The sequence below is a fragment of the Rhinolophus ferrumequinum genome, chromosome 26, assembly GCF_004115265.2.
Source record: "Rhinolophus ferrumequinum isolate MPI-CBG mRhiFer1 chromosome 26, mRhiFer1_v1.p, whole genome shotgun sequence".
NCBI classification, from domain to species: Eukaryota; Metazoa; Chordata; class Mammalia; order Chiroptera; family Rhinolophidae; genus Rhinolophus; species Rhinolophus ferrumequinum.
The window spans coordinates 12,366,475-12,393,515 of record NC_046309.1 but is presented as its reverse complement, the minus strand read 5'-3'; the positions used below and the strand labels follow the sequence as shown (position 1 = coordinate 12,393,515).

The following is a 27,041-nucleotide window of genomic DNA, read 5'->3' as shown; positions in this document are numbered from 1 at the left end:
GCTTTTCTTATTTTAATTCTTAAGGTGTTATATCAGTTGTGTGCGTGCTCTGATACATCTGGCCCTACAATGAGGTACCTGAGAACCAGCCAGGATTTCTTATTTTCTCAGTTGCAACATTTACCTTTTTCTAACAAAGGTAGGACATTGTTTTTCCTTATAACAAATTTGCAAAGTCTATGTTCAGTGATTTTATTTATATAACATTTGGGGGTAATAGTTACAGTATTTGGGGAATTCTGTTCTCATTTTGTTATTTTGCTTGTTACTTTGGGTTGCTTTTGTAATTCGTGCTAGAGAAGACTGATGTTTGAGGTGCTACCACAAAATTATTTAAATATTGTCTGTCAAAGATGGAATTTGATCCTTTTCCTAACAAATAAAATTTAAAATTGTGTTGAAGGATAAGGATTTACATAAGAAAGTTCTGGAAATTGAGATTTTTTTAAGTGAAAATTGTTTTATAAAAATCTCTCGTTTTTGTTTCTTGTGTATATATTGAAACCAATTAGGTCTTGAAATGAAAAACAGAAAACTAGTTATTGTGGAAACTATTTCTAACTTACTTTATTGACCTGACCAACACAATTATCCCAGGCTACCTATGTATAGGATTCTACTTTATGTAGTTTTCTGATTGATCAATTTAACAGTTTTCTGAATTCATGTTATGTCTACACAGTGGTGGTCTTTTGAGGTTTTTAAAGTTTACTTTATCAGCTTTATGTTTTGAGAAATCTAGGCTCACTGATTCCTAATAAAGTTCTATCATTAGTAATTATCTGCTTCTAATTTACTTTTTAGAGTGATGGTGTGAGAGAATCTTGGGAATTATTTAATAGCAAAATTTTTCACTTCATTTTCATAAGTGTATCTTATTTTTAGTCCTAAGATTTTGTTTATGTAAAAAGCTTTTTAAGAAACCCTCCTTTATACCTAAATTGAATGAAAAGTTAATGTTCCCAATTATGGCATCTATTTTTCAAAAATCAATCTAACTTTGCCCATTATTATTATTAGTGGTAGTAGTAGTTGGTGTGTTTTATATTTATGCTGTCACAATTTAGGACTTCAAAGCCGGGCATATTAAATTGATACTGGATTTAAAAACTTACATAAGTGATGCACAACCCTAAATATATATTTGTTTGTTTCTGAAAAGGCTTTAATATGCACAGAGCGGGGCGGGGGCTCAGTCCTTGATGGAATTGAGAGCCCACTTTGTCCTCGGAGACCTTGATCAGGTCCACGGCACTTATACAGGCTGAGGCCGTGCACCTCGAATCAGGTCCCGCGCGAACTTGCTGTGTTCTCTGAGGCATGCTGGGCGGTGCCTCCACGTACTCATATTGTATGTTAAACCAAATGTCCTTGATTATCTTAAGAGATACCATAATGTTACGCAATTTAAATTTATTTTCGTTTTTTAAAATGTATTTGTGAAATAAAAATCAAAGTATGATAGTTTTTTACAAGCTATATATTTGAGAATTACCTGTTGTGTTTTTTTTCGTTAAGTATTAAGTAGGATCTATATTGATGTCAAAATGTGACAGACTGAGAATTCTGTAGATCTGTATGAAATTATCCTCATAATGGAAACTTGGTTCTCTTTTGTTCTTCATTTGCTTTTGCTCATCTTTATAGACATATACTAGCTCATTTTTTTCTCCCTTGGCATTTTTCCTTTTTAATTTTGCAGATTTTGAGAAATTATCATGTGGCCAAGTTTCATAAGTTATTGCCTATGTTCCAGGGGAAAAATATCTGATGAGTTAATGGAATTTAGGTCTGTTCTAATCTTGTGTTATTATTCTGGGAAACTAAATCTGTGGATGTAACTTCCAGAATATGAAATATCGATGTTGAACCAAATGTCATGGCTGATGAAGACTGCCTCAATAGAACTAAGGGTGACTTCTCTGAATCGTCAGCGGTCACATACCCAGAGGCTCCTGCACCTCCTATTGGATGACATGCCAGTGAAACCATACTCAGGTAAGCATGTGAACGTTGGTGTTTGTTTCATCGTGCTGCTGACTGGTCTGGGGCAATGCAAGCACAGATTGGAACTCGTGCTTAGTATGAGATTGCAGGCCAAACAATTTCTTTCTGCCTTTCAAATTTTTCTCCTTAAAACACAAAATTCTTAAATCATCCCTTGATTGTCATTTTATTATTGTTTGAAGTATCCCCATTTTGCTATACTCATATACACAAATATTCAGTAGAGTTTGTCACACAGAGCGAGCATGATCAAAGATATTTTAATATGTATTAACGTGCAAATTAAGCATAAGCTTTTCTGATCATCTCATTGGCATGATTGGGTCCTGCCTCTTTTGGAGTTCTGATTATCCCTTTTACAATTGTGAAGTGGATCCCATAGGAACAGAAAGAGTTAGATAAATGTTGTTTGTAAGTCCTCATCTTTGCTTCTTAATTATCTATTTGCAAAGGGCTCTTTGACCTAGAAACAGTGACCTAGAAATAAAATACTTTATGTGTGTTATGTCCAAATAAATTTTACAAGTGTGTTGTTCTTTTTCTGGTCTGTTATTATTGATGCTCCAACAGATGGTGAAGGAGGAATAGAAGATGAAAATAGGTCTGTCTCTGGGTTCCTTCACTTTGACACTGCTACAAAAGGTAAAGCCCTTTGAATCTGTGATAAATTTATAGATATATTGAATGGCTTAAAATTTCATGAAATAATAACTATGTCTGTACTTACAAATTTTTACCTGGTACAGAAAAACTTTATAAAAGATTACTTGTCATCCCCAAAACACTTTTTTATGACTAAGGTGAAAATATTTTTGCAAATGGAAGTATTAGAAATAAAATTGAATTTAGATTTCAGTATAGCTTTCAGTTTATAGACTAACTTTCTTTCTGAACATAGCACTCACTATCTTTTGAGAGTGAGCTGAGTACGTATGGTTTTCTCTTCTCCTCACTGTCCCAAGTAAAACTAAATGGCTTTTTATTATTTCTAGTACGTCGAAAAATTCTAAGTATTCTTGACTCAATTGACTTCAGTCAGGAGATCCCAGAGCCTTTGCAGTTGGATTTCTTTGATCGGGCCCAGATTGAACAAGTTATTGCTAACTGTGAACACAAGAATTTACGGGGCCAGACAGTCTGCAATGTCAAGGTGAGGACTTCCTTAAAGTGTGTGCAGTGTATCTGTTGGTTCAGACTGAGTCATCAGGCAAAAAGATAACCATTCAGCTATTGTTTTCTGATAGAGATACTGGTTTATTGGACTGTGGTTTCTAGTTTTCCAACAGCTAGGAAGTAAAACTGAGCAGGCCGCACAAACTTGACCTCTTTGCAAGGCCCCCCACCACCTTCCTCCTAGTAGTCGTGTTACCCAGCTATAAGTATGGAGTAGTTTTAACTCTGCAACTCTCTACCAGGTTAATGGCCTCATTAAGAGATAGAAGATATCAGGGCAGTTGCTCTAACTTACCCGCCACAGAGGCTCTTTGGTACCACTCTCTGGAATGTGAGGCGTACCTAACATTTTTGACTAGAAACTGGACAGTGTCACTGTTAGATTAGGTACTCGTATAAAAGTATCTGAAACGTTTCCCTCTAGGGCAGTTTATAGTAATTGCTGGGGGTTATTAATCTACCAGTGTCTGAAATGGTCTCGTTTTTCTCTCTTTTCCCACTTACGTAGTTTCTTCATAGGGTTCTTGTAGCTGAAGTAAATGCCCTTCAGGGTATGGCAGCCATAGGACAGAGACCTCTACTGTTGGAGGTAAGCCTATTGGGTATGTAGTTAGCCTTAATCTTGTAATTACTGAAACTACTTACATTGCCAGTTAGAAGATAAAACAATACATTGACTTGTAAACTACTTAAAAATTAAACTTTAATGGAATCTTTCACTTTTGACTTTATATAAGGCTTTTATAAACTGAACTGAAGTTAACGTCTGGATGCCAGAATAAATAACATCTTTTCTGCTAGGCTAGTTAAGGATTTGCAGCCTGCTCGTGTTGTGTGTTAGATTCCACTTCTTCCGTATCAATGAGGGAGGAGAGTCATTTGTCATCACAAAATGGGAGTTATGGGTAAGAGGTCAGGTGGAAAGAACCACATACATGGAAACACAGCTAGCTAGGCCAAAGCAAGAGGCAAAGAAATAAAAGACACATCAGGGAAATGTGCCGTTGAACTTGGGTTTTAGACAACTCTAGTGCTCCAGAATAAGTAAAGTAGACATAGCAAGGAGAAAGAAGATGGGGTTAAAAAGCTCATTTCCACCCATACCACCTCTGCTTCCTGCTTTACACTTTTACACACACACACACACACACACACACACACACGACCATGTGTATTATAGCACTAACCACCAGTATAACATGAAAAGTTATCTGCTGACTGGCATGCCTGTGAATGTTTCCAAAATATCAATGTTTTCAGATTGACTGACAATGTTAAAACTAGGAACCTGTTGGTAAAAGACATTGTTGGTCTATGTGTTCACCTAGTGATTCAATTTCTCTGGCTTTAGGAAATCAGCACTATCCTTCAGTACGTGGTAGAAAGAAACAAATTGTTGCAGTGTCTTCATGCGAAACGGCATGTGCTGGAGTCCTGGAGGCAGCTGGTAGAAATTATACTGACAGCTTGTCCCCAGGACCTCATCCAGGCAGAGGACCGACAACTGATTATCCGGGATATTTTACAAGATGTGCATGATAAGGTGACGTACTTCCTAAATCACTTCATAATGCTGAATAGATAGTTATGTAGCAGTGGAACATAGTTCACCAACCTCCTTTTTTTCCATTTTCCATTAGGAGTAAAAAGAGTTGTACAATGCCCATGTCAGACTTTCCTTGCAAAAGGTGTTAATTCAGTACAGGAGTGGCTCTCAACCAGTGTGTATCAGAACTATGTAGGGAGCTTTGCAAAAATACACATAGACAGATATCACCCCAGATCTACTGAATGGGACACTGGTGGTGAGGCCACTTATGTGAATTTCCATGAAAAACTTCTCCAGAGGATTCTGATAGGAATCCCTTCTGGTTAAGAACACGTCATATTTAAATTTCTCTCTATGTATTGGCTTTTATTTTCTTTGACTAGCACAATTCTGTTCTTATATTCTTATGGTAGTTGAAACGCTAAACGTATATAAAATGTGTTAACAACTGTAGCTGAAAGCAGGGACCTCACTCTGATCTGTCTCTCTGCTTTAAGATACTGGATGACGAAGCAGCACAGGAGTTAATGCCAGTGGTGGCAGGTGCCGTGTTCACCCTGACCGCTCACCTGAGCCAAGCCGTTCGCACAGAACAGAAGCAGCCATTAGCCATGGGGCCCGGAGAGGCCCAGTACGCTTTGATGCTGGATAGTTATTTCTCCTCACCTCCTTCAGCAGAGAACCCCGTGGTGGGTTTTGCTTCTATTGGAGATTCTTCGCTTCACATCATACTGAGGAAACTGTTAGACTTCATTTTGAAGACAGGTTTTTTTCATCTTAGTTTTCTATACATTACAACTTGTGCATTTGTTTTAACTTGAATTTTAAAAAAGGCTTTTGCTGTGTCTCCTTAGGTGGTGGTTTCCAGCGAGTGAGGACACACCTGTATGGCTCTCTGCTTTATTACCTGCAGATCGCGCAGAGGCCAGATGAGCCGGATACCTTAGAAGCAGGTAGAGTTAAATATATTTCTAATCTCTTCTGGTTTTAGAGATTGCTTACTTTAAATTTAAAAAAAAAAAAAATCACTTTTCCATCCTTTGTCTATGCAAAGCTGTAATAAATAAGTCTTTATGGAATCATAAAGTGTTTACTCTGAAGTCGAAGAATGGTTAGTTTACTGAAATTATGAAGGTAGTACATGAGTACTGTCAAAACAAACCCTCAAATACTACTTGAGCTTAGGAACTTCTGTAACTGCCGCTCTTGCCTCTGGTCCCACTGAACGATACGCTGTATGTACACAGTGTGTACACTTTCTTCTCTTTGCCGTGTATCACAGTCTGTATCCAGCTAAATCTTAAAATGGCTGTCATTCCATAGTATGGAAGTAACCTTTATTTTCCCATTTGCCTTATTTATAGGCATTTAAAGTATTTCTAATTTTGCTATCACAGAAAAGTTGCCCCAAATATTGTTTTACCTGCTTATGTATTTTTCAAGAAGGATATTTCATTGTGGAATTGCCATGTGAAAGAGTATGCACGTTTTCTTTTAATAGATTCTATCGAATGGCCCTCTGTCAGTTTAAACTCTCATTGATAGCGTATATATGTCTTTTTGTACTCATATGAGGTTTTTCTTGAACAAATTCCAAGAAGTAGAATTTCTTGGTCAGAAGATACACATATTTAAGACATTGATAAGTGCTGCTTTCTAAAATGTAGTTAGCATTTTTAATTAAGAGTAACAATCTGCATTCTCTTGTCTCCAAGAGATATTTTTCATATTTTTCATATTTTTCATATTTTTGGCAGTTCAACAGACCAACATATACTCTTAGCCAGTTATTCTGCTACTTTAAGAACTTGTCATAAGTACCTTCTGATAATGGGCTCCTTGTCCTCTTCTGAGAACCCTTATAAGTATTTGTTATTTTGTACATAGATTCTTGAAAACCACTCTGTGTGTAAGACCCAGACTATTTCATATTATTCTTTACTGTTTATATTTTTTTACATATCTTCCATAGAAGGTAGTAATAACCAAATGGTATATTTATAGAAATGTGCTACCCACTTAAATAATGCTCAAAAATGTTAAGGTCATTTAAAAATAAAAGACTAGTTCAGAGAGGCTTTTTAAACAAACAGGAGCTTTTTTTAGAGAGGTAGTAATGGGAATCCCACTCTCCCTTTGCCACCCCAACACAACTCCATTTTCCTGGCTAAAATTTTTAACATAGTTGAATTGGCAAAATCATCATTTAAGCACTAGGTGGAGCTCTACATCATGCTTTGTATAAGTCATTATCAAGATGTGGTAAAGCAGTGTGACCATAAAAGAAAATTCTCCTTTGTTTTTAATTTTCAAATGAACTACTTTTAGAGTAATTTCATCCCTTACTTTTTTCTTAGTATTAATTACTGCTTATTTTTAAATTAGAAATATTAAAGTTTTCTATTAGTTCTAAAGTTTTAAATTAGAAATATTAAATTTAATAAATATTTATTGGTCGTATACTTTTGTGCTAGACACTGTACCTACTTTCTGTTTATGAAAACGCTGAAGGTCTGCCTGCTTCAAAAGCTTGATAGTGGATTATAAACCACAGTGTGGGTTATCTTTATTTTCATGATTAAGCTTGCTTTGTTTTTACTCTCCATTCTGATCAGCTTATCTTGAGAACCTTTCCCCAATTTAAAAACTACTACTTTGTAGTAGTTGGGGGGGAAAAGTTATAAGATTAGTTTCAGATGCAGATTATTGCTCTATAAAATGTATTTATGAAACTTTTCTAAAAGGCTACGTGAAGGTTATGTAAAATGTATGATCATATCTATAGTTATCATTGTACTTTTAAATTACTTTCATGATGGGTACGCCTTTTCTTTTTAGTAAGTATTCCAATTAAAAATATAAAAGAATAAAAATACCTGATTTCTGGGGGAGCAAATTTTTGTCTACATTGTACCTGATCCTTTCTAGCCAAATTCTCAGAGATCTCAGTAAAAGATAAACACAGAGGGATTAGCAGAATAAATACAGGACATTGGTTCTCCTGGAATTTCATCATTCATTTTGATTTCTTTATAAATAGTTTATCCTTTTCCTAGTAATAGTGTTATCTTAAGGTATGTGCATGGCATGTGTGTGTTGTGTTCTTAAAGTTTACCTGCCCACACTCATGGATTCGTGGGTTTTTGTGTACATGCAGTAATGCTAGGATGTTTTTGTTGTTGTATGTGAGCTATAATTCCAGTTACCAAACTGCTTTTTACTGGAGTGTTTCAAATTTTTTCCTGTTGTAACTCTTAGCCAAGAAAACGATGTGGGAAAGGTTGACAGCCCCTGAAGATGTGTTTAGTAAACTACAGCGAGAAAACATAGCCATCATTGAGAGCTACGGTGCCGCCCTCATGGAAGTGGTCTGTCGAGACGCTTGCGATGGTCATGAGATTGGAAGGGTATGGTAGCTCCTGTTTGGTATTATAATTGAAGAGATATTTTGACTTGTCATGGTATAAACTGAATTAACTTTTCAAATATATGTTACATATTGAGAATTAGTCTCTGCAATATATTTTAGTGAATTTGCATATTATTTGCTATAATTTGGAATTTCTATTTTGTTTATTCATATATTTTGTTGAATTCTTGTCAGAGTCTCCATTAGTTCAGAATTTTCCCAAAAAGAATAATGTTTTTGCTGATGTTGAGGTTGGCCTGACACTGGTAGAAATAACAGAGATGCTGCAGATAACTTCTCACTAGTGGAAAGTTCCATAGCGTTTGAATCATGTTTTTGAAAACCATGGAAAACAGGATTTTAAGAAATAGGGTAAAATATCAACTGTGTAGTAAATTCTCAATTATGTTAAAATAAAAGTTTGTGTTTTTAATGCATAGAAAAAAGACTGGGAGGCAATAGACCAAAATAGATTAATTGTATTTATCAGACTTTGTGTTTTCTATGTACTTTTCTATGTTTTCTATAATGAGCATATAAAATTTTACAATTAGTAACCAAAAAAGAAGCTCTTTTGAAAAATCCCTTTCCTCCAACAAGTAATGTTTAGATTCTGTTAAAATATTTAATGCTGTTATTTTAATGTAATTAGGTTTTATACCAGAAATATTTTGGTAGCCATCTCCACGTTTTAGACTTTGACTTCCCTCCCATCAGATGCTGGCACTGGCCCTACTTGATCGGATCGTCTCTGTGGACAAGCAGCAGCAGTGGCTCCTGTACCTTTCCAACAGCGGCTATTTGAAGGTGCTTGTAGATAGCTTGGTGGAAGACGACCATACTTTGCAGAGTTTACTCACGCCACAACCTCCGCTTTTAAAAGCCCTCTATACTTACGAATCCAAAATGGTAAGGCTTTTTATATTCACATGAAGTCAGATCAAGCACTCATTTCCTCTTGGGGGAGGGATAGATGTATTAAAGGACATCCATGTGGCCTACATTTTGAATATTCGTATCATGTAAGCTGTAATCATTCCAAGAAGTTTTAAATTTGGGGACATGTGCTAGAAATGAATCTTCTAAGCATGCCAAAGTTGAGTTGAAATGATCCTGAGAGGGTTATTTGGGTCGTGGGACTGCTGCTTACTCAGGTGCTGCTTGGGGCTCTGTGAGGAGCACAGGGAGCAAAGCTGTCGTTCCACGACAAAATCCTGACTGGATTAGTGGCCTATTGAACATTCCCACGGAGATGTGCTGGTTCTACTTTAAATACAGAATTTTCAATACAGTTTGTAATTCACCATTTTCTTTCCTCCAAATCTATTTTAATTTCTCTGTTTTCTCCTGGTTAAAAATATCACAGTGTTACAATAATGGAAGTGCTGAAGTCTTAGATTATTCATTAATGCTTTTTCCCTCTTTCATTCATTTATTCAACAAGTATGTATTAACTACATATCATATGGAAGGCGTGGCACTAGGTACTAGAGATACGGCTGGGAGCCAAACAGAGCTTTCCCTGCCCTCCATACGCCCACCTGACAACAGAAACTACAGTTCAGTTAACTAATGTGCGCAAGCCACTCTGTATGTGGCACTTCAGATATACTGTGCCGTTTAATCCTCAAAAAGTCCTATAAGAAAGGTGGTGTAATGTGCCCCTTCTCTTCAGTGATGGTTCAAGATTAGAAATGTGCCATGAGAGAGTCTCATTTTTATCTGAGGCCCTTGGACATGATTTCTGTCCTGATGATTTTGTTGTTGTTGTTGTTACTTCTTAGGCATTTCTCACAAGAGTGGCTAAGATACAGCAGGGTGCATTAGAGCTGCTGAGGTCTGGGGTGATTATGAGACTGGCACAATGCCAAGTCTATGACATGCGCCCAGAAATGGACTCGCAGGGGTAAGTGTCCATACAGATTGTTTTATTAGGTTCCCAATAAAGGATTATTAAGGAAAAAAGAAATTCCAAACATAATTTTGCCACTGTTTTATAATTCTCTTTCATCTTGATGACTTTTTTTTTGGTCATACACTCCTGCCATTTACTAATAAAGGGGAGCTGCTAATAAGGGTAAAGTGGGTAGGGACCTAAAAGCTTTCTATTTTAGAGCAGTAATGTAAGAGGGAAATGGGAGAGCATTTTGATAGTATATTTTTTTTGTTTCCAACTTTATTGTTTTGTTCAACAGAAATACATGTTACATGTTTTCAGTTACAGTGGTCTTCTATTGTAATGATATTATAACTTGTGGATTTCCTATTCCTGATGACTGGAATAGTATTTTACATTTTTCTCATTTTAACATTTTACCAATTACTTACTAATTTGAAAGCCTCAAGTCAAATTATTTTTTTTTAAGACCTTTTTTTTTTTAATTGGGGAAGGGGAACAGGACTTTATTGGGGAACAGTGTGTACTTCCAGGAGTTTTTTCCAAGACAAGTTGTTGTCCTTTCAGTCTTAGTTGTGGAGGGTGCCATTCAGCTTCAAGTTGTTGTCCTTTCAGTCTTAGTTGTCCTTTCAGTCTTAGTTGTCCTTTCAGTCTTAGTTGTGGAGGGCGCAGCTCAGCTCCAGGTCCAGTTGCTGTTGCTAGTTACAGGAGGCACAGCCCACCATCCCTTGTGGGACTCGAGGAATTGAACTGGCAACCTTGTGGTTGAGAGCCCACTGGCCCATGTGGGAATCGAACCGGCAGCCTTCGGAGTTAGGAGCATGGAGCTCTAACCACCTCAGCCACCAGGCCAGCCCAAGTCAAATTATTTTTTAAGTTTCAGGCTTTTGTTTTCAAGATTTCTCCTTTCAGTTCGAATAGGTTTTTGTTTTTCTTTTGTTTGGTCCACATGGCTGCAACATTGTTAGGCAAATAGCCTGCCCTTCAAGCAATAAATACCACATAGGTCAGTTTTACTAATTTTCTTCAAATGATCCATTGTCAAATTGAGTACTTGAGTTTTTTAGGCTTTAACTATAGAACTGTTTTACCTCAAGAAAAAATTTTTATATTCCTTTCTAAAGTTTTAAACATGTGAGTTATTTTCACCTTAGGTGAAGAGGATTGAGTTAATTACATTCCTCAGTTCATGGCATACATGTTGTCATCACTGTCTGTGTAAAATCTTTTATTTCTTGTTATTTTCATATTCTACTTTCATTCCCTTCAAAAGGCAACCATTTTCTTTTGCTTAAAAATTTAAATGTAAACATTTACAATAAATAATAGTTTATTAATACCATGCTCTGAGACCTAACCTTAAAAGTCAAGTGACTTGACGACATCATTTTAAATCTTGGTTTTGTTTTTTTTTTGTATATATATATATATACATACATGTATATATGTATGTATGTGTATGTATGTATAATTTTTGGCTTTGGGTATAGAAGAGGAAAATTTGGGGGAAAACTTGCTTTTACTTATTTCTTATAGTCTCTATGACCTAAGGGAAAATTTAAAGTAGAATAAATATGTTTAGGAAATTTCAAGCATTCTTTTCAAATTATGCAGATTTTTTTACTAAGATTTTTCAAACAAATAAGTCAATTTTTACTATTTATATGGGATGCAGAGTACTCGCGAGTAGCTTCACATCTTAATGAGCCAGCTGTGCTGGTTTGCCCTGGAGATGGTCAGGGATGTTAGAGTGTACCTAACCCTTGGACTTTGCTCTCTCCTTGTTTGGTGGGAATGAATGAAGCATGTTTGTCATGAGAGACCCGCCAGTATTTATCCCTACTCCAGTGGACCGCTACCGTCAGATTCTCCTTCCAGCTCTCCGCCTGTGCCAGGTCATCCTCACGTCTAGTATGGCCCAGCACTTGCAGGCAGCAGGACAGGTAAGAGGAACCTTTAGGGTAGAAATCGCCTAATGGCAAATTCTCATTTTACAAATTCGAAACCCAAGGTGTAGAAAGCATAACTGAATTTACCTTAAGCATACTGTTTGTGGCACGCCTGGGTATTGAAAACAGGTCCCTTGTACTTTGCTGGGAAGTTCATTGACTTGTCTTTGTATTCTTGTTTGAATGAAACACTGCCGCTAATTAATAGAATAGTAACTGATGGAAAGCAAAAGATCTAAATTTGTTCTTCTATAAAAGGAAGCAGTTATTGTGATAGGAATAAGCTGGGTTCTAAAATATAATTCAACCAGGTGTTTTATTGAGAAGAGGCTGACACTATGTTAGGCCTTGCAGAAAATGCAAAAGATAGGTAACGCCACATTTAGTTGTGATATTTAGAGAATGAGGTAATTTAAAGGAAGGAATTTTCTAATTAAGAAGTTTTTTTGGAGCACCAGAAATGAGTTTTATTTTCCCTTTTCAGTGAAACTTTCAAAAATACATGTTTCTTTGTTTCTCTAATAATGCAATATATACTTTAGCCCTTCCCTGATTAATTAGGCTTATCATTATGAATCTTCGGTCTTTTGTTGTATTGTTCTGTTATTGTGATACCCTCAGGAACTGTGACCTAATAATTTTGTCCGTTTTCGCTGCAATCAGTTCAGGCTGCTGTTTCTAACCAGGCACCTTATTTCATACTTCATTAGTCTAGGTGACATTCTTCCCCTTTCTTACGTGTCCTTTGAGTCAGTTCTTTAAAACTCAATGGCTTTCCTTGTCTTCTACTTTATTAAGATTAAGATTTTTTTTTTAGTAGAAGTTGGCCATTGTGGTACAAGACGTTGGTCCTCTACTACCAGTCTTTTACTGACCGTAGTAGAATCCCCTAAGGAACTTCTTTAAAAAATATAGATTACTGAGTTTCACGTCCAGTAATTATGGGCTAAGCCGAGGAATCTGTATTGAAAAATAAAAGAGGGCACAGTTCCTGAGTGATTAGATGTTTGGCTTGTTTTGCCATAGTCTTTGCGAAGGCTTTGTAATCAAGCTGAGGAGACATCATATGTGAAAATAATTAGAGTCCTCCATGATGGTACACTATGAAATGCCGAGGTAGAAGGGCAAAGTTTGAAGGTCAGGATTTTTATCTCATTTGTATTTACTGTATCAAAAGGAGAATTAAAAGTTTTTAGGTGATTTTTCCCGATGTCACACTAGTCAGACTTTGATAGAGCAACTTGAATTCAGTAAGTCATTTTTATACCCACTTATTTTAAACTCATCTTCTAGTTCCATTTGGACAAAACTAAATGAAATAAAATGGGGTTCAAGAAATCGTTTTCATACTGTAGTTCTAAGTTATACTCTTCTACAGTAGCCTGTAAATATATTAATTTTAAAACTTTGAAATAATCCCTTAGCTTTCTTAGAATTTTTGGTAAATATTTGCTTCATGAAGAAATAAATTATGTAAGTGCACAAGATAATTGCTTAACTAGTAGTCTTCATCATATTGAATTACTTGCTTCAATGTTATTAAAAAGATGGATTATAAATTTATAATATAATTTTCTACTCTTCTGCCTCTGTTTCTTCCATGTCTCCTCCTTTTTCTCGGCTTAGGTGTTGCAGTTTCTCATTTCGCATTCTGACACCATACAAGCAATCCTGCGCTGTCAGGATATTAGTGCTGGTTCTTTGCAGGAATTGGCTCTGCTGACGGGAATTATAAGTAAAGCAGCACTTCCTGGTGAGTTGATTATGTTGAATGGACTCCTAATAAATCTTTACAGATTGACATACCCTCTTAATAGAATGAGGTTTTTACTACTTTGCAGCTATATATGACTTACTTAAAACTGGTACTAACAGAGCTTGCTGCCTTTTTTAAGGTACTAAGTTTATATTTATAAAACTGATATGTGCTCATATAAAATATTCAAAGAGTTCAAAAAAATAATTAACACCCAAAATCCCATTACCTAGAAATTACCAAAAGTTACCATTTTGGTAAGTAGCTTCTCAAACATTGTTCTGTTTGAACAATGCTCATATGTACATGAGAGAGAGAAACAGAGACACACAGAGGTAATTTATAAGAATGGGAGTACCTTTTACATGCAGTTTTAGAAAATAACTGTTTAATTTTACATGAACTTAACAGATAAAAAAACTTGAAGAGAAACTGAAAACATAGTTGAATTCCAGGCAAATGTTTCTTCACTACAAGAGTACAAGAGATATTAGTTCTTAAAAATCACTATGATTAAGAAGAAGAAAAAGATTATGAAAAATAATTAAGATATTTTGGTCATTTAAAATTTTTTAATTTCTTCATTACATGTAAATTTTAGACAGTCAGTTAACTCTTGATGTGAAAGTTGATATGATGAATTCTTTTACACTTTCTCTTCCATCTTCAGATTGTTTGCTTATATTGCTTTTACTTTGTTAGAGTTTTCGTAACATTTACATTCAGTCCTGGAACTATAACCTTCAGCTGTATAGTTTTGCTTATATATTTTCATGGATTCACTGAAAAACACCAATTCTTTTTTTCCTCCCACGGTTTCACCATTCTTGAGTTCTTTCATTTTTGATTTATGTCTTGGTATTTTTAATTTGTATTGAGTTCCCCTCCCCCAAGAAAAAATGTATTATAATCCCTGAATTCTCTAATGTTTATGAATGGTTAATGGTTGCCTTTATTCTAGAATGACAGCATGGACAATTATACTTTTCTTTCCCTTAGACTTTGTAGTATTAATGATAATAACTGACATTTATTAAGCATTTATGTACCAAGTATTGTTTTAAAACACTTAGCACGTTAATTTATTTAATCCTCACAACTGTCTTATGAGGTAGAACTATTATTATCCACAGTTTACAATGAGGAAACCGAGAGGTTACCTTGTCCAAAGTTACACAGATGATACAGGTAGCGTTTCCCAGGCATTAAGCCTTCTGAGCTTGTGCGCTTATCTACTAGGCAATACTCCCTCCATTGTTAGGTGCTATGGAGAAGTGTGAGGCCAACCCCTGATTCCACCCCTCTACCCCCAATATTTTTCCTCTCTGGGGTATCTCGGTGTTTGAGCCCTTCGTACTGAGAGAAGGAGAGTGTCTGGCAGGGCAGAACTCATTGAGGCACTTGGAGCCTGTGCTCTTCTGAGGAGATCACAGCCTCCACACCTCCCAGCCTTGGTATGTCTCAGTCCTGGGGATTGTGAAAATATACAGAAAGTCAGGGTGTTTAAGACAAGTTTGGGTGGGTTCTCCTCAGCATGACTGTAGTCATGGAAGAAAGAAAGAAACCAGTGGGGAGAATAGGGATTGCTGGAGGGCTCAATGGAAATAAAGGGAGTCCGTGGTACTATAAGAAACTATCAGTTTGATTTAGGAATCCAGACTGAGAAGTTGAATGGAAACGTATATGTGCAAAGTGCTTTGTCTGAAGAAATAGAAAAAAAAAAAAATCAAATGATATAATACCTAGAATAGGCAAAAGAAATGCATTTTATTCTTAGTGTTTTATATTTTAAACTCTTTCATGAGACAGTAATTTACTGCTGAGTTTAGAAATTTTCAACTTTTTACGGCTGTAGATAAAAAGTAGGTTTTTCTCAAAAACTTTAAAAAGTGCCTTTTAAAACCACTAGTCGAATCTAGATTTAGATTGCATAGGAATGGACATGCACTTGTCAACAAGTCCTATTTCTCACATGGCAGAATCTGAGCTCAGTCACATAAAGAATAGAAAATACTAGAACTGCTCTTTCTAGCTTTTTAATGTCTTTATTTTGTTGATTATAAAACTACATTTAAAAGCATTCCAAATTTTATAGGTATATTAAGTGAACTTGATGTTGATGTAAATGAAGGATCTCTAATGGAGCTACAGGGACATATTGGAAGATTCCAGGTAATTGGGTCCTAATTTCTTTAAAGAGCAGCTGTACGACTTTAACAAAATACAACATTCCCCTCACCCTTCCTTCCCAATCTGCTCCCTGGACTTGGGCAAACTCTTTCAACGTTTTTAACTGATTCTTTGATGTTTCTAAATACTGTGCTTATATTGCTACTACTTGATTTTCCAATTTTAGGAACCATCTGTTGACTTTCCATGGAGGAAGATGAGAATTTAGATCTCTTTACTCCTTTTCGTCAACCGTAAAATATGTGTATTTCTCATAATACCTCCTCCATTCAACATAATGTATAATTTTGATAAGATTAGTGTTTAATGTTACACTTATTACTGTGTAAATGTCATTTTTGATTAAGCCATGGCCGATGCTTTTCTGTGTAACATTATGTTTTCCATATACTAAATAATTGTTTCTTTTTTTATTTGCTTGCTTTTATGTACTTATTTCTAATTTATTCCCAAACTCTCCTCCACATGTGTAATCTATCAATATATTCAAACATCTTAGATAGCTTATCAATTAGATATTTTATCACGCTCTCTCTGGGAGACTCCTGGCCTGCCTTGATCATCTTTACTTTTTATTAGCTGCAGAGTAATTATATTTATATGCTAGAATTTATATTCCATTATTTTTGATACAATAATTTTCGTAACCAATCTTCTTTTCATGAACTGTTTAACAATTTTCCAAAAGTAAATACTGACATCAAGCATTTTTGTGTACAAAATTTTAAACTATAGATTTTTAAATGGCAAGATAAGTTTATATTATAGTCTCCTTAATATGTTTTACCTTATCCAAACTTATTATTTAAACATCAGTTTTAAATAAGATATTATATATCTTATCTATGTATGTATATAGGTATATGTATGGGGGTGTGTGTATGTGTATGTAATACCAATTTTTAAAATACAAGTTTTTATCATCCACTTACTACGGTATGTGCAGAACACTATACTTTAAGCACTTTGAGTATAATTCAGTGTCTCAGGTAATCCTGGCAGTGGTCTTATACGTTTGGAATTGCTGTGATCACTCTAGAAATGTGAACATAGAGGCTTGAGAAAGTTAAGGAATTTTAATCAGTTTGCATAGGAACAGATCAGGTAACCTGCTTTTGGAACCCACATCTCTGATTCCAAGCCCAGGTAACCACTGCCAGTTTTTGAAGAACATTCTTTCCTTCTAAGAACCTTAGGAAACATTTTCAGATGAAAAGTACCAACATTTCTAGAGCAGATGACATTTGCATCTTATCTGCCAAGGCTGCCTGTGTTTTCAACTCCTTTATTGAAGTCTCTCAAAGTGGCCACAGGAGTAACAGCCTTTCAGTTTGAGCTTTTAGTAGACACAGTTATCGTGGATATGCTTGTTACAGATTGTCTATTTGCCATCTCATTTTGCTTGTCATTGTTTATCACCTTGTGTTTATTTAATGGGTGTCTACCAGGGAATTTTTTGGTGCAAGACAAAAAATTCTTTGGCAGACACCTAGATTATAGTTGGGATTAACTGCTTTTAAAAATTGGTATTTTAATGAGTCGAGCCTGCCAAGAAAATACATTTGCGAAACAATGAATTTTAATAGTGCTAACTTTAGTCGACTCAGTTGAAAGTAAGAAATCAGATGCTTTAAAAGAGTGAGTCCACTCCCCACTCAGTTTTTCTTTTTGATATCCCTCAAGAAAGAAAGGTCACAAATTTTAAACATCTCCAACTTGTTATGAACAAACTGTCTTTGTCTTTCTTAGCGCCAATGCTTAGCGCTACTAAGTCGCTTTGGTGGCTCCGACAGACTCCGTCAGTCTAAATTTCAAGATGATAACGTGGAGGGAGATAGAGTGAACAAGAAAGATGAGATGGAACTTGCTATGCAACAGGTAAGAGGAGTGAGAGTTACGTGCCTATCCTTTAAGATGCTTATGTTTTGGGAAGTACTTGATAAAAATAACAGGTATTGGTAATTTTACAATTCGATTTATGACTTTGTTGTGATGTCTACAAAGTGATCTGTTACTTTATTCTCCTTCAAATCCAGATTTCCATGCTAGAAGAGCATTTGGGGAGCTAATACTTTTGTGACCACTATTCTTCCATTGTAGATTTGTGCCAACGTCATGGAATATTGCCAGTCGCTTATGTTACAGAGCTCCCCCGTCTTTCAGCACACCGTGTGTCTCTTTACCCCTAGCCTGTCAGAGACCATTAATAGAGATGGGCCCCGGCAAGGTAAGCCTCGTCACTTCTTTCTGTATTTGAGGAATTCGGTTGCTATGATTATGACAAACTCTAATTGGTTCCGATAAGACGTGTTTGTTTGTTTTTTTCTCTTTATGAGTAATAATGGGAAGTGTTTTAAACAACTTGAAGAAGGAGCGGTGAGCGGGTACTATTGTTAGAATTGTGGATAGGCTGGGAAGCTCGAGAGAATAGAGAGACTCAAGATTTTCTGAGGATAAATCAGAAGAGCCTTGGGAGAGTATAAGTTTTGAATAGTACTTGAGACCCCAAAGAAAGGATCTAGGATTGGAGAGTAAGTCAGCTGGGTGAAAAATACGAAAATATAATAGCCTCATTCTTTCCAAACATATGTTAGACTGTTTGATACTATATAATAGATCCCTGAGACTATTCATTTATTTCTCAATCTTTTTTCTCTGTTCTTTTCCTTGAAGAAAAATTACTTAACTCTTTGTGCCTCGGTTACCTTATCTGTAGAATGGCAGTTATAAGCTTTTCTCCAGTGAATTATTGTAAGGATTCAATGTGTTAATATATGGAAAGTGCTTTAGGGACAGTGCCTGGTACATTTAGTAGCTACTATTATTTTCATTATTGCTATTGTTATTATTTAGTATATTTACTGTTTCTTCTGATGCAGGGACCCTTTCCTGTTGCACCTCTACTGCCTATACTTCGTGATCTTTCCTATGGAATCTGTTTCTGTAGTCAAATTTCTTATGAACCACCCTCATCTGAAGTCTAAGTCGGATAGCTGCTGGATACTAACGTTTTCTAGCTGAGCATTTAGTGTGTGAGAACTCCTGAAATGCTTTGGTGTACTCTGAGCATTAGACCATCCTTTTGTGGACATCTTCCTTCCAGGGTAGATGTCACATAAATGTTATCTGGGGACAAGGGTACACAGTTTCAGTAGCAGAAGACTCTGTATAGATGACCTGTATCGTAAGACATGTCACATCTTCCCTGCAAACTGGAACAGGAAACCTGGCAGATCAGAAGCGTCTAGGCTCTTCTGGTTGGTGGTGACATCCACTGGTAGAGACTATGCTCTCTCCCCCCGTTCCTCATGCAGATTGATGAGATCTGACTTTGGAGCAAAGTTAAGGGAGGTGGTATGAAGGAAAGATCGCTCCAGTGCTCAGAGCAGTTAGGGCCGTTAAACGAGTGTCTCCACATTAAACTTGAAATTGCTGAGGTATTTCTCAAGAAATCCCTCAGTCGGAAGCGGAAAGTGCTCTCTTTGCACCACACAAACTGTCTGCAGAACAGCAGTGTCATGTTCTCTAGTTCTTCCCCCTGCAGTCAACCTTCCTGACACCTCACTATTCCTTTGCACTTTCATTAGAAGGTAGTCAAGTGAAAGGCAGATGATTTGGTCTTGTTACCCAAATGGAATTACTGTGGTAAAGACGGTTACAGTTGAAATCCAATTATATTTTTTGAATGTTTCAGTTAGTGTTCTCCTTAGCTCTTTGGAAGAGTGACTTTGAGCTGGGATTTCAGCAACCAGAAAGATACAGACTGGAATGAATCCATATTAACTAGAGCAACAGGGTGAGGTAGGAGTTACTCACCTGAGGTCAGGAAACTCCAAACTTGTGCGTATGGCTTGGATGTGTGTGTGCATGGAGGTGAGTGGGGAGACAGATGTAAAGCTTTATAAATAACAGAGTTCTGAACGAGGTCTTTATCTAGGAAAAGGGAAGCTCTGTTTGTGTCTAGCCATCAGCCAGATCTCCAACAATGTACACACCTCATGACAGCAGTTCCTAATCACTCCTTTGAACTATCAGTGGTATTTAAAAGTAGCCTTGGGTTGGTTTTAATAATAGTTTACATGCCCTTAAATTCCTGGGCATCCCTTGTTTTAAAACAGGTCGTTGGAATTCATATAAAATTCCTGTAAGGGGAACATTATTGTTTTTATTTTATTTTTATTTTTTTTAATCATCAACTCTATTAGATTCCCAAGCTCCAGTAGTTCCATACTGGCGCCTGCCTGGTTTGGGCATCATTGTCTACCTGCTGAAACAGAGCGCTAGTGATTTCCTCAGCTATTACGACAGTCACCGACGGAGTGTCACCAAGCTACAGAATGTGGAGCAGCTTCCACCAGATGAGATAAAAGAGGTACGAGTCTTATAATGAGCTGTGAAGCCATTGCTTTTGCTAATAAGGGCCAGGCTGTTGGTGTCAGACTGGTGAGTAACGATGACATATGCAGACGAGAGGAATTCACGTGATTCCTCTGTGTGGCTTGAAGAAGAGTCCCTCACCAAAGCACCACGCCTCATAAGCGCAGGAACTCTTGAATGAAAGATGGTGAAGTTGCACTTGTTCAAGAAAAACCACCTGCCATTCAGTAGACAGCAGCTGGCCTTTGAATGAAGAGTGTGGGTAATTTATACTCTAAAATCTGTGCTGAGAAACTTAGGTTTCCATTCCAGTGCTTATTCAGTGGGAGTGAATCCTTGGGTAAGATGTCTCTGTGCCTTCAGTATCTGTTTAGTGAATTTTGCAGACAGAGGGATGGTGTAGCAGACATTCCTGCCTGCTCTCAATGACCCAGAATCGTTCCCCCACACATTGATTGTAGCTAAAGATGCCGAGTTGCTAGACTTGCTACCTGAGTAGCCTGGCATCTTTCCCATTTGGCACAGCTGAACAATAAGGCATCGCTTGGCCAGTGCTGAAGCTTCTTGGTGTCCTGTGGTATCCGGGGTGTCGAACCATTTTGCCATTCTTGGTTCACATCAGCTTTCCTGAAAAACTCCATGTCACTTTTAAGAGTAATCAAAGCCTACTCCCTCTTACCACTCTTCTGATAATCACAGGGAACATTTATTGTTTATGATGTGCCAGGCCCGGAGCTACAAGTTCTACCTGAATACATGAGGCAGATATTGTTGCTACGCCCATTTCTCAGATGAGGAAACCGAGGCACTGAACGTTTGAATAATTTACACAAAGCCACACAGCTCACAAGTCCAGATTGAGGCTGGAGTTACTGACTGGGTTCAGATCATCCTGGAAATTGTGTGGTTTACATCTGGCAGCCCTTCCCGCTCGTGTGTGGCTGTGGGCGATGCCAGTACTCACAAGAGGAACTAAGCGTCACAGTCAAGTATGATACCCCTGCCAGACCCAGCGTCTGAGTTTTAATTGAACCATCGTGCTTATAGGTGTGCCAAATAGAGGTGATTGGGGGAGGTTCTGGCTGACGATCATATTTTTTATGCTCTAGCATTCTACTTTACATTTCTTCAGAAGATACATGACAGCTGTTACAGAAATTCTCCACGGCATTGTTACAGCTACTGCTGGAAAAACCTACTGCTTTGTTTTGTTTTAATTTGACAGGAAATTCAAGGTTGGTCGGCCCATCAGCAGATGGGAAATGCCTGTGTCAGGCACAAGACTGTTACAAGAAGCAGCGGATGAATATTCATGTGTGAATTCAACTGCTGCTTTGGCTGTCATTTTTTTAAGTTACTAGCTTCCTAACTAGACAATAACTCTTGTCTGCAAGGATGTTTAAACTTATTTGCATGTTTTTCACAGTGCTTATCACGAGCGACCCTCTTATAGTAGATTTTCATTAAATTTTTGCTACAATTTGTCATTCTTAGTAGTGCATTTGTTTCTTTTTCCTAGTTGTGTCAGTCTGTGATGCCTGCTGGTGCGGATAAAATCTCCACAGCTCAGAAATATGTTCTAGCGAGGCGGCGTTTGGTGAAGCTGATCAACAACCGAGCTAAACTTCTTTCCCTTTGTTCTTGTATCCTTCATGAAATCATAGGGGGACTGGAATGGTGGCCTTTAAGAGAGTTTGCAAGTGTAGCAACTGTTCACTTATTCTCACATTATTTGGGCTTCAAAACCTTATGGAAAAAGACATAATTACTATTCGTTTTTTCCCAGTAAATGCCTAATATATTTCCAGGTTGACATTTTTTCCCCTTATCTTTTAGAGTGGCTAGGAATCTTGATAATGTGTGCAGACACTTTCTGTGTGGATGGGAGACAAAGACGCTAGAGACTGTGCTACCAGTCCCAGGGTCCCCACTTTCCTCTCAGCACACCTTGCTGCTTCCTGGGGAGACACCTGCAGTGGAATCTGACTAAAGATTCCACTGTTAGACTGAGGCTGTGGATACATCACTAAGTGATGCAGTCAGCCCTTTTTCTCCTCTTCAGACACTGGTTTGTAAAAACAAACATGATGAGATTGTTTTCCTTTCATGGGAGCTGTGCTCTGTAGTCATCATAGAGACCTGTCTGTTTATTCTTTGGCGCCATCTGGAGTACTACTTGCTCCATTGCACACCCACGGACTCTCAGGATTCCTTGTTTGCCTCCAGGTCGTTGTTTAAAAGCAGACGGCTACAAGGTAAGCTTTATTCTGCCAATTAGTGACCCACAAATGCCTATAGATTTTAGTGCCTTGAAAAACTATTTACATTTATATTTGTTTTTTTATGTGACTGGGTTACTCTGAGTGGATCGGGTAATCGAAAGCTACATAGTGATTAGACAGAGCTTTATTTTGTATTTTACTTCTGTCTGTGGGAAATTGTGTGGAGCATAAGAGCATCTTAGCAGCTGCTCCTCAGCTCCTTTCAGTTATGGGGTGACCCTGCTCCAGAGTTCCCTGGTCACAATGTTCCAGAAGAATGGAAGTGGGTCAGCTTAGGCCTGGATTCTTGTTGCTGGAGTGAGCCCCTGTGACTGATGAGAACGCATTGGATCCCTTAGCGAGGAAGAAACAAGAAAAGCTTGAGAACCCTGGCCTAGACCAGTGAAATGCTTCCCAGGGGCTTCCCTTTACTGAAAGTTGAAATAGAATTCTAAGTTTTGACCCATGTTTTCCATGGCACGATGGTTCATTTTCTTCAGATTCTTCCACTTTGTGGTGAATATTTACTTGCAAAGCTGGTGTGACTGTGTCTTTTATCTCTAGATTCTTTTGCTTCAGAAGCCAATCTGGATTTTAGAAGTGGACTGACGATAGTGAGTCAACATGACATAGACCAGGTAAGGTTCTATTCTCATACTCCCTCTTTGTTTTTTTCTTTTTGAAAGGAAAAAGGAAAGGCCTAGTATGTTAGTAAGATTATAATTTTCAGGGTGTATACAAAGACCTTATTTGAGTTCTGGCATGGCCACCAAACAGCCATGTGACGTGGAACAACTTACTTAACTTCTGAGCCTCCCATTTTCTCATCGAAAAAATGGGAATGATAGTTGAGCCTCAAAGAGTTTTGTCAGAATTAAATGAGGTTTCGTATGTGAGGCTCCTAGGGTAGTGCCTGTGTCTGGAACATAGTTAAGAGTTCAGTAATTGGTAGGCATTGTGATCTGGAAACTTCTCATCTCTTTTGATTAACTTTGTAGAATTTTTAGGCACAGTGTTACTCAACACCTAATTTTGCAAAAAAAAAATAATTTAATGGAGAAATTGTGAGTAGGCATTAAAATTCCACTGTAGTAGACTATAATATTATACAGTCATATGTCGCTTAACTACAGTGATGCGTTCTTAGAAATGCGTCGTAAATGATTTTGTCGTGCAAACATCATAGTATGCCCTCACACACACCTAGATGGTCTAGCCTACAACATACCTAGGCTGTTCGATACGTCTTGCTCCTAGGCTACAAGTCTATACAGCTTGTTACTGTACTGAATACTGAAGGTAATTGTAACACAATGGTAAGTGTTTGTGCATCTTAACATATCTAAATATAGAAAAGGTACAGTAAAAATACGGAATAAAAGATTTTAAAAATGGTTCGCCTATATCAGGCACTGACCATGCATGGAGTCTGCAGGACTGGAAGCTGCTCTGGGTGAGTCAGTGAGTGAGTGGTGAGTGAATGTGACCGCCTAGGACGTTACTGTACACAACTGTACTTTATAAATACTGTGCGCTTAGGCTACACTACATTTATTTAGAAATATTTTTCTTTATTCAATAAATTAACCTTAGCTTATAACTTTTTTACTTTATAAACGTTTTCATTTTTTTAAGTTTTCAACTCTTTTGTAATACAGTATCACTTAACTTACCACACAAACCCATTGTACAGCTGTACAGAAATAATTTTCTTTCTTTATATTCTTATTCGATAAGCTTTTTTCTATTAAATTTTTTTTTTTCTTTTTAAACTTTTGTGCTAAAAACTGAGACTCAAGCACACACATTAGCCTGGGCCTTCACAGGGTCAGGGTTGTCAGTATTACATCTCGTCTCACTGAAAGGTCTTCCGGGGCAATAACATGCATGGAGCTGTCATCTCCTATGGTAACACTGCCTTTATCTGGAACATCGGCAGGACCTGCCTGAGGCTTTTCTTGAGGAGGTGTCACTCATTTTAGAAATGTGTCCCCGGTGGTTTTTGGTTCATTTCTTTTTTCATCATCGATTTGCTTGTAAGCAGATAATTCACCGTGAATATTCCTCTGTGAATGATGGCTACAAAGTCACTAGGTGACAGGAATTTTTTAGCTCCATTACAATCTTACGGGATCACATATACTGTCACTGACCCAAATGCTGTTATGTGGTGCATGACTATAGAGTATTATGTATTTAGTAACCTCTTGATTAGTAGTGTTGGAATTGGACGAAGAGCATTCCCAAAACAATTAAAATGAAAACCTCATGTGAAACTAATAGCAAAGTCTTAGGAGCAAAGCAGCTATCAGGGTGTGTAGTGTTAGGGACGGTGAATTATAGCTAGATCTGCTCCTAGGCATCTAAATGTCCTTAGCCACGATCTGATAACGCCTCTGCTCTTCCCTAATCCTTCTTCCTCACTGCCTTTCTTAAAACTGGAGCTTGGGCCTCATCCAGGAAACAGAGGCACAGTTTCAGCATTTTCCAGACCACACTTAGCCAGACGTTATAAATACCATATACTCTCTTCTTAACCGTGACCACATTTGCCTCTTGGTGACTTTGTAAGTCATTTATTTTTTTGATTTGGCTGCTTTAGGGAGGCTAATGTTACATGAGTAGAATTAGCTAAAGAACAGATCTCCCAGAAGATGTTTAATAACTATATGTTGACTTAATGACTGTTTTATTAGACTGGTCTGTTACAAAGCTAGAAGAAATGCAGGCTTAATAAATAATTTTCTCACTCTGTGCTTTGATTTTAATGCTAGATTCATAATTTTGTGCTTAATTTTAGCATTTCAGTATAATACCAAAAAGATCCATCTGAAACGACACAGGCATTGTAAAATGCATCTGAATTCTAAAACGTATATCAACTTCTCTTCCCCCATTTATATTTTTTGAAAGTAAAAGCATGCAAGTGTTTTTTCTTCTTTTTTTAATTGCAAAAGGAAGTAAAAAGTAAAAGCTTCTTTCTAACATATCCTTTGTTTCTTTCGCCAAAGACACCCCCCTCTTAATAACTTCTTTATGAACCTTCAGGAAAGGTTTTTGTGCATATGTCCACATAGCAGTAGCAGCAGCAGCAATAGTTATTTAAAGCACATTTAAAATTTTGCACATTTATCCAAGAAAGGAAAGAGGAAAAACAGTATCATAAGAATAAATTCTAGGGTGGAAAATGTGATTGTTTATTTAATTTGGTACATGAGACAGGACCACATTATAAAAATTGAAAGGCATTTTAAATTGGAAGACATAGACTAAAAGAGATATTTGAGACTGCGGTTTTAATAATGAAATGTCATCTGTGTTACCTCTAGCTTCAGGCCGACGCCATCAACGCTTTTGGAGAGTCACTACAAAAGAAACTTCTGGACATTGAAGGATTGTATTCAAAAGTTCGATCTCGCTATAGTTTCATACAAGCTCTTGTCAGACGTATCCGAGGCCTACTGAGGATATCACGGAACTGAGAGCTCTTGCTTATTATACTCTTCTAGGGAAGAGATGAATTGGGGAAAACTGTCTCCTTTTTATAGATCCGTTTGTCTCTAAATTATGACCAAAAAATATTTTGCTATTTCTTTCTTTATATACGGACATCTTTTCTGTAAACTTTGCCCGGTTTCATCCTCACTAGTAAAAAATAAACACTTTTTTAAAAAAACAAATGTATGGTTAGTAATTTGAAATTTTACCTACAAAATGATTCACATTAATGAGAATCTAACAACTAAACTTTCCACAATGATGGTTTTTTTCCCCCTAGGAATATAATTCCAAATGCTAAATTCAAGGCAGAGTCTGGAAATTCTAATTTCTTTTCTCCCTTTACACTTTGTGATGTTCAGGGTTCCTCTACGAGGCAGAGTGGGTAATAAACTAACCAAACTCTTTAATAGAGTACTCCGTACTATGAATGATGTATCATAGAAATGTCTCAAAAAGTCAAGCCATCTCCTAAAATTATTTTTTTCTTTTTTACATGTAAATGACAACATAATTTTCATGTGTTCCTTAGAAATGATTGTGAAATTTTTCTTTAATCATCTGCCTATATTTTTCATATTAATATTATGGCTCCAATTAGGGCAAAAGAATTTACACAACCATTATTCTATTTCCCGCCCAATTGTATTTATGTTTAAGTGACTACATCATCTGAAAGTCCATTTTTCCCTCTCTGGCCACCAGTTATTTCAGCCTAATATATAGGAGAGACCGCTGAGAGCGGAAAGGGCCTTGACTCTCATATACTAGTAGCAGAAAATGAATACTTAGTTCTGTAGTGTTCCTTTTATTTTTAATTTTATAAAAAAATTTCTGTGGCTTTTAAGCTTCCTTTTTTTTTTTTTTTTTATTTTATTGGGGAAAGGGAACAGGACTTTATTGGGGAACAGTGTGTACTTCCAGGCCTTTTTTCCAAGTCAAGTTGTTGTCCTTTCAGTCTTAGTTGTGGAGGGC

General features: G+C 37.0%; 1 protein-coding gene across 1 annotated transcript in view; it reads left to right on the top strand.

Moving 5' to 3' along the window:
* NUP205 (nucleoporin 205) overlaps positions 1-26,236 on the top strand; it is a 60,405-nt gene extending 34,169 nt beyond the window's left edge. The window contains exons 23-43 of the mRNA XM_033099075.1: positions 25-139; positions 1,849-1,998; positions 2,578-2,649; positions 3,000-3,157; positions 3,689-3,769; positions 4,532-4,723; positions 5,227-5,494; positions 5,584-5,682; positions 7,988-8,136; positions 8,856-9,047; positions 9,923-10,044; positions 11,840-11,978; positions 13,611-13,737; positions 15,836-15,912; positions 17,680-17,808; positions 18,031-18,157; positions 20,136-20,302; positions 21,827-21,950; positions 22,434-22,562; positions 23,133-23,206; positions 25,898-26,236. Of these exons, the coding sequence (XP_032954966.1) occupies positions 25-139; positions 1,849-1,998; positions 2,578-2,649; positions 3,000-3,157; positions 3,689-3,769; positions 4,532-4,723; positions 5,227-5,494; positions 5,584-5,682; positions 7,988-8,136; positions 8,856-9,047; positions 9,923-10,044; positions 11,840-11,978; positions 13,611-13,737; positions 15,836-15,912; positions 17,680-17,808; positions 18,031-18,157; positions 20,136-20,302; positions 21,827-21,950; positions 22,434-22,562; positions 23,133-23,206; positions 25,898-26,050 (2,844 nt within the window). The 3' untranslated portion in view covers positions 26,051-26,236. The remainder of the gene's footprint in view (positions 1-24; positions 140-1,848; positions 1,999-2,577; positions 2,650-2,999; positions 3,158-3,688; positions 3,770-4,531; positions 4,724-5,226; positions 5,495-5,583; positions 5,683-7,987; positions 8,137-8,855; positions 9,048-9,922; positions 10,045-11,839; positions 11,979-13,610; positions 13,738-15,835; positions 15,913-17,679; positions 17,809-18,030; positions 18,158-20,135; positions 20,303-21,826; positions 21,951-22,433; positions 22,563-23,132; positions 23,207-25,897) is intronic.
* Positions 26,237-27,041: the final 805 nt, after the last annotated feature.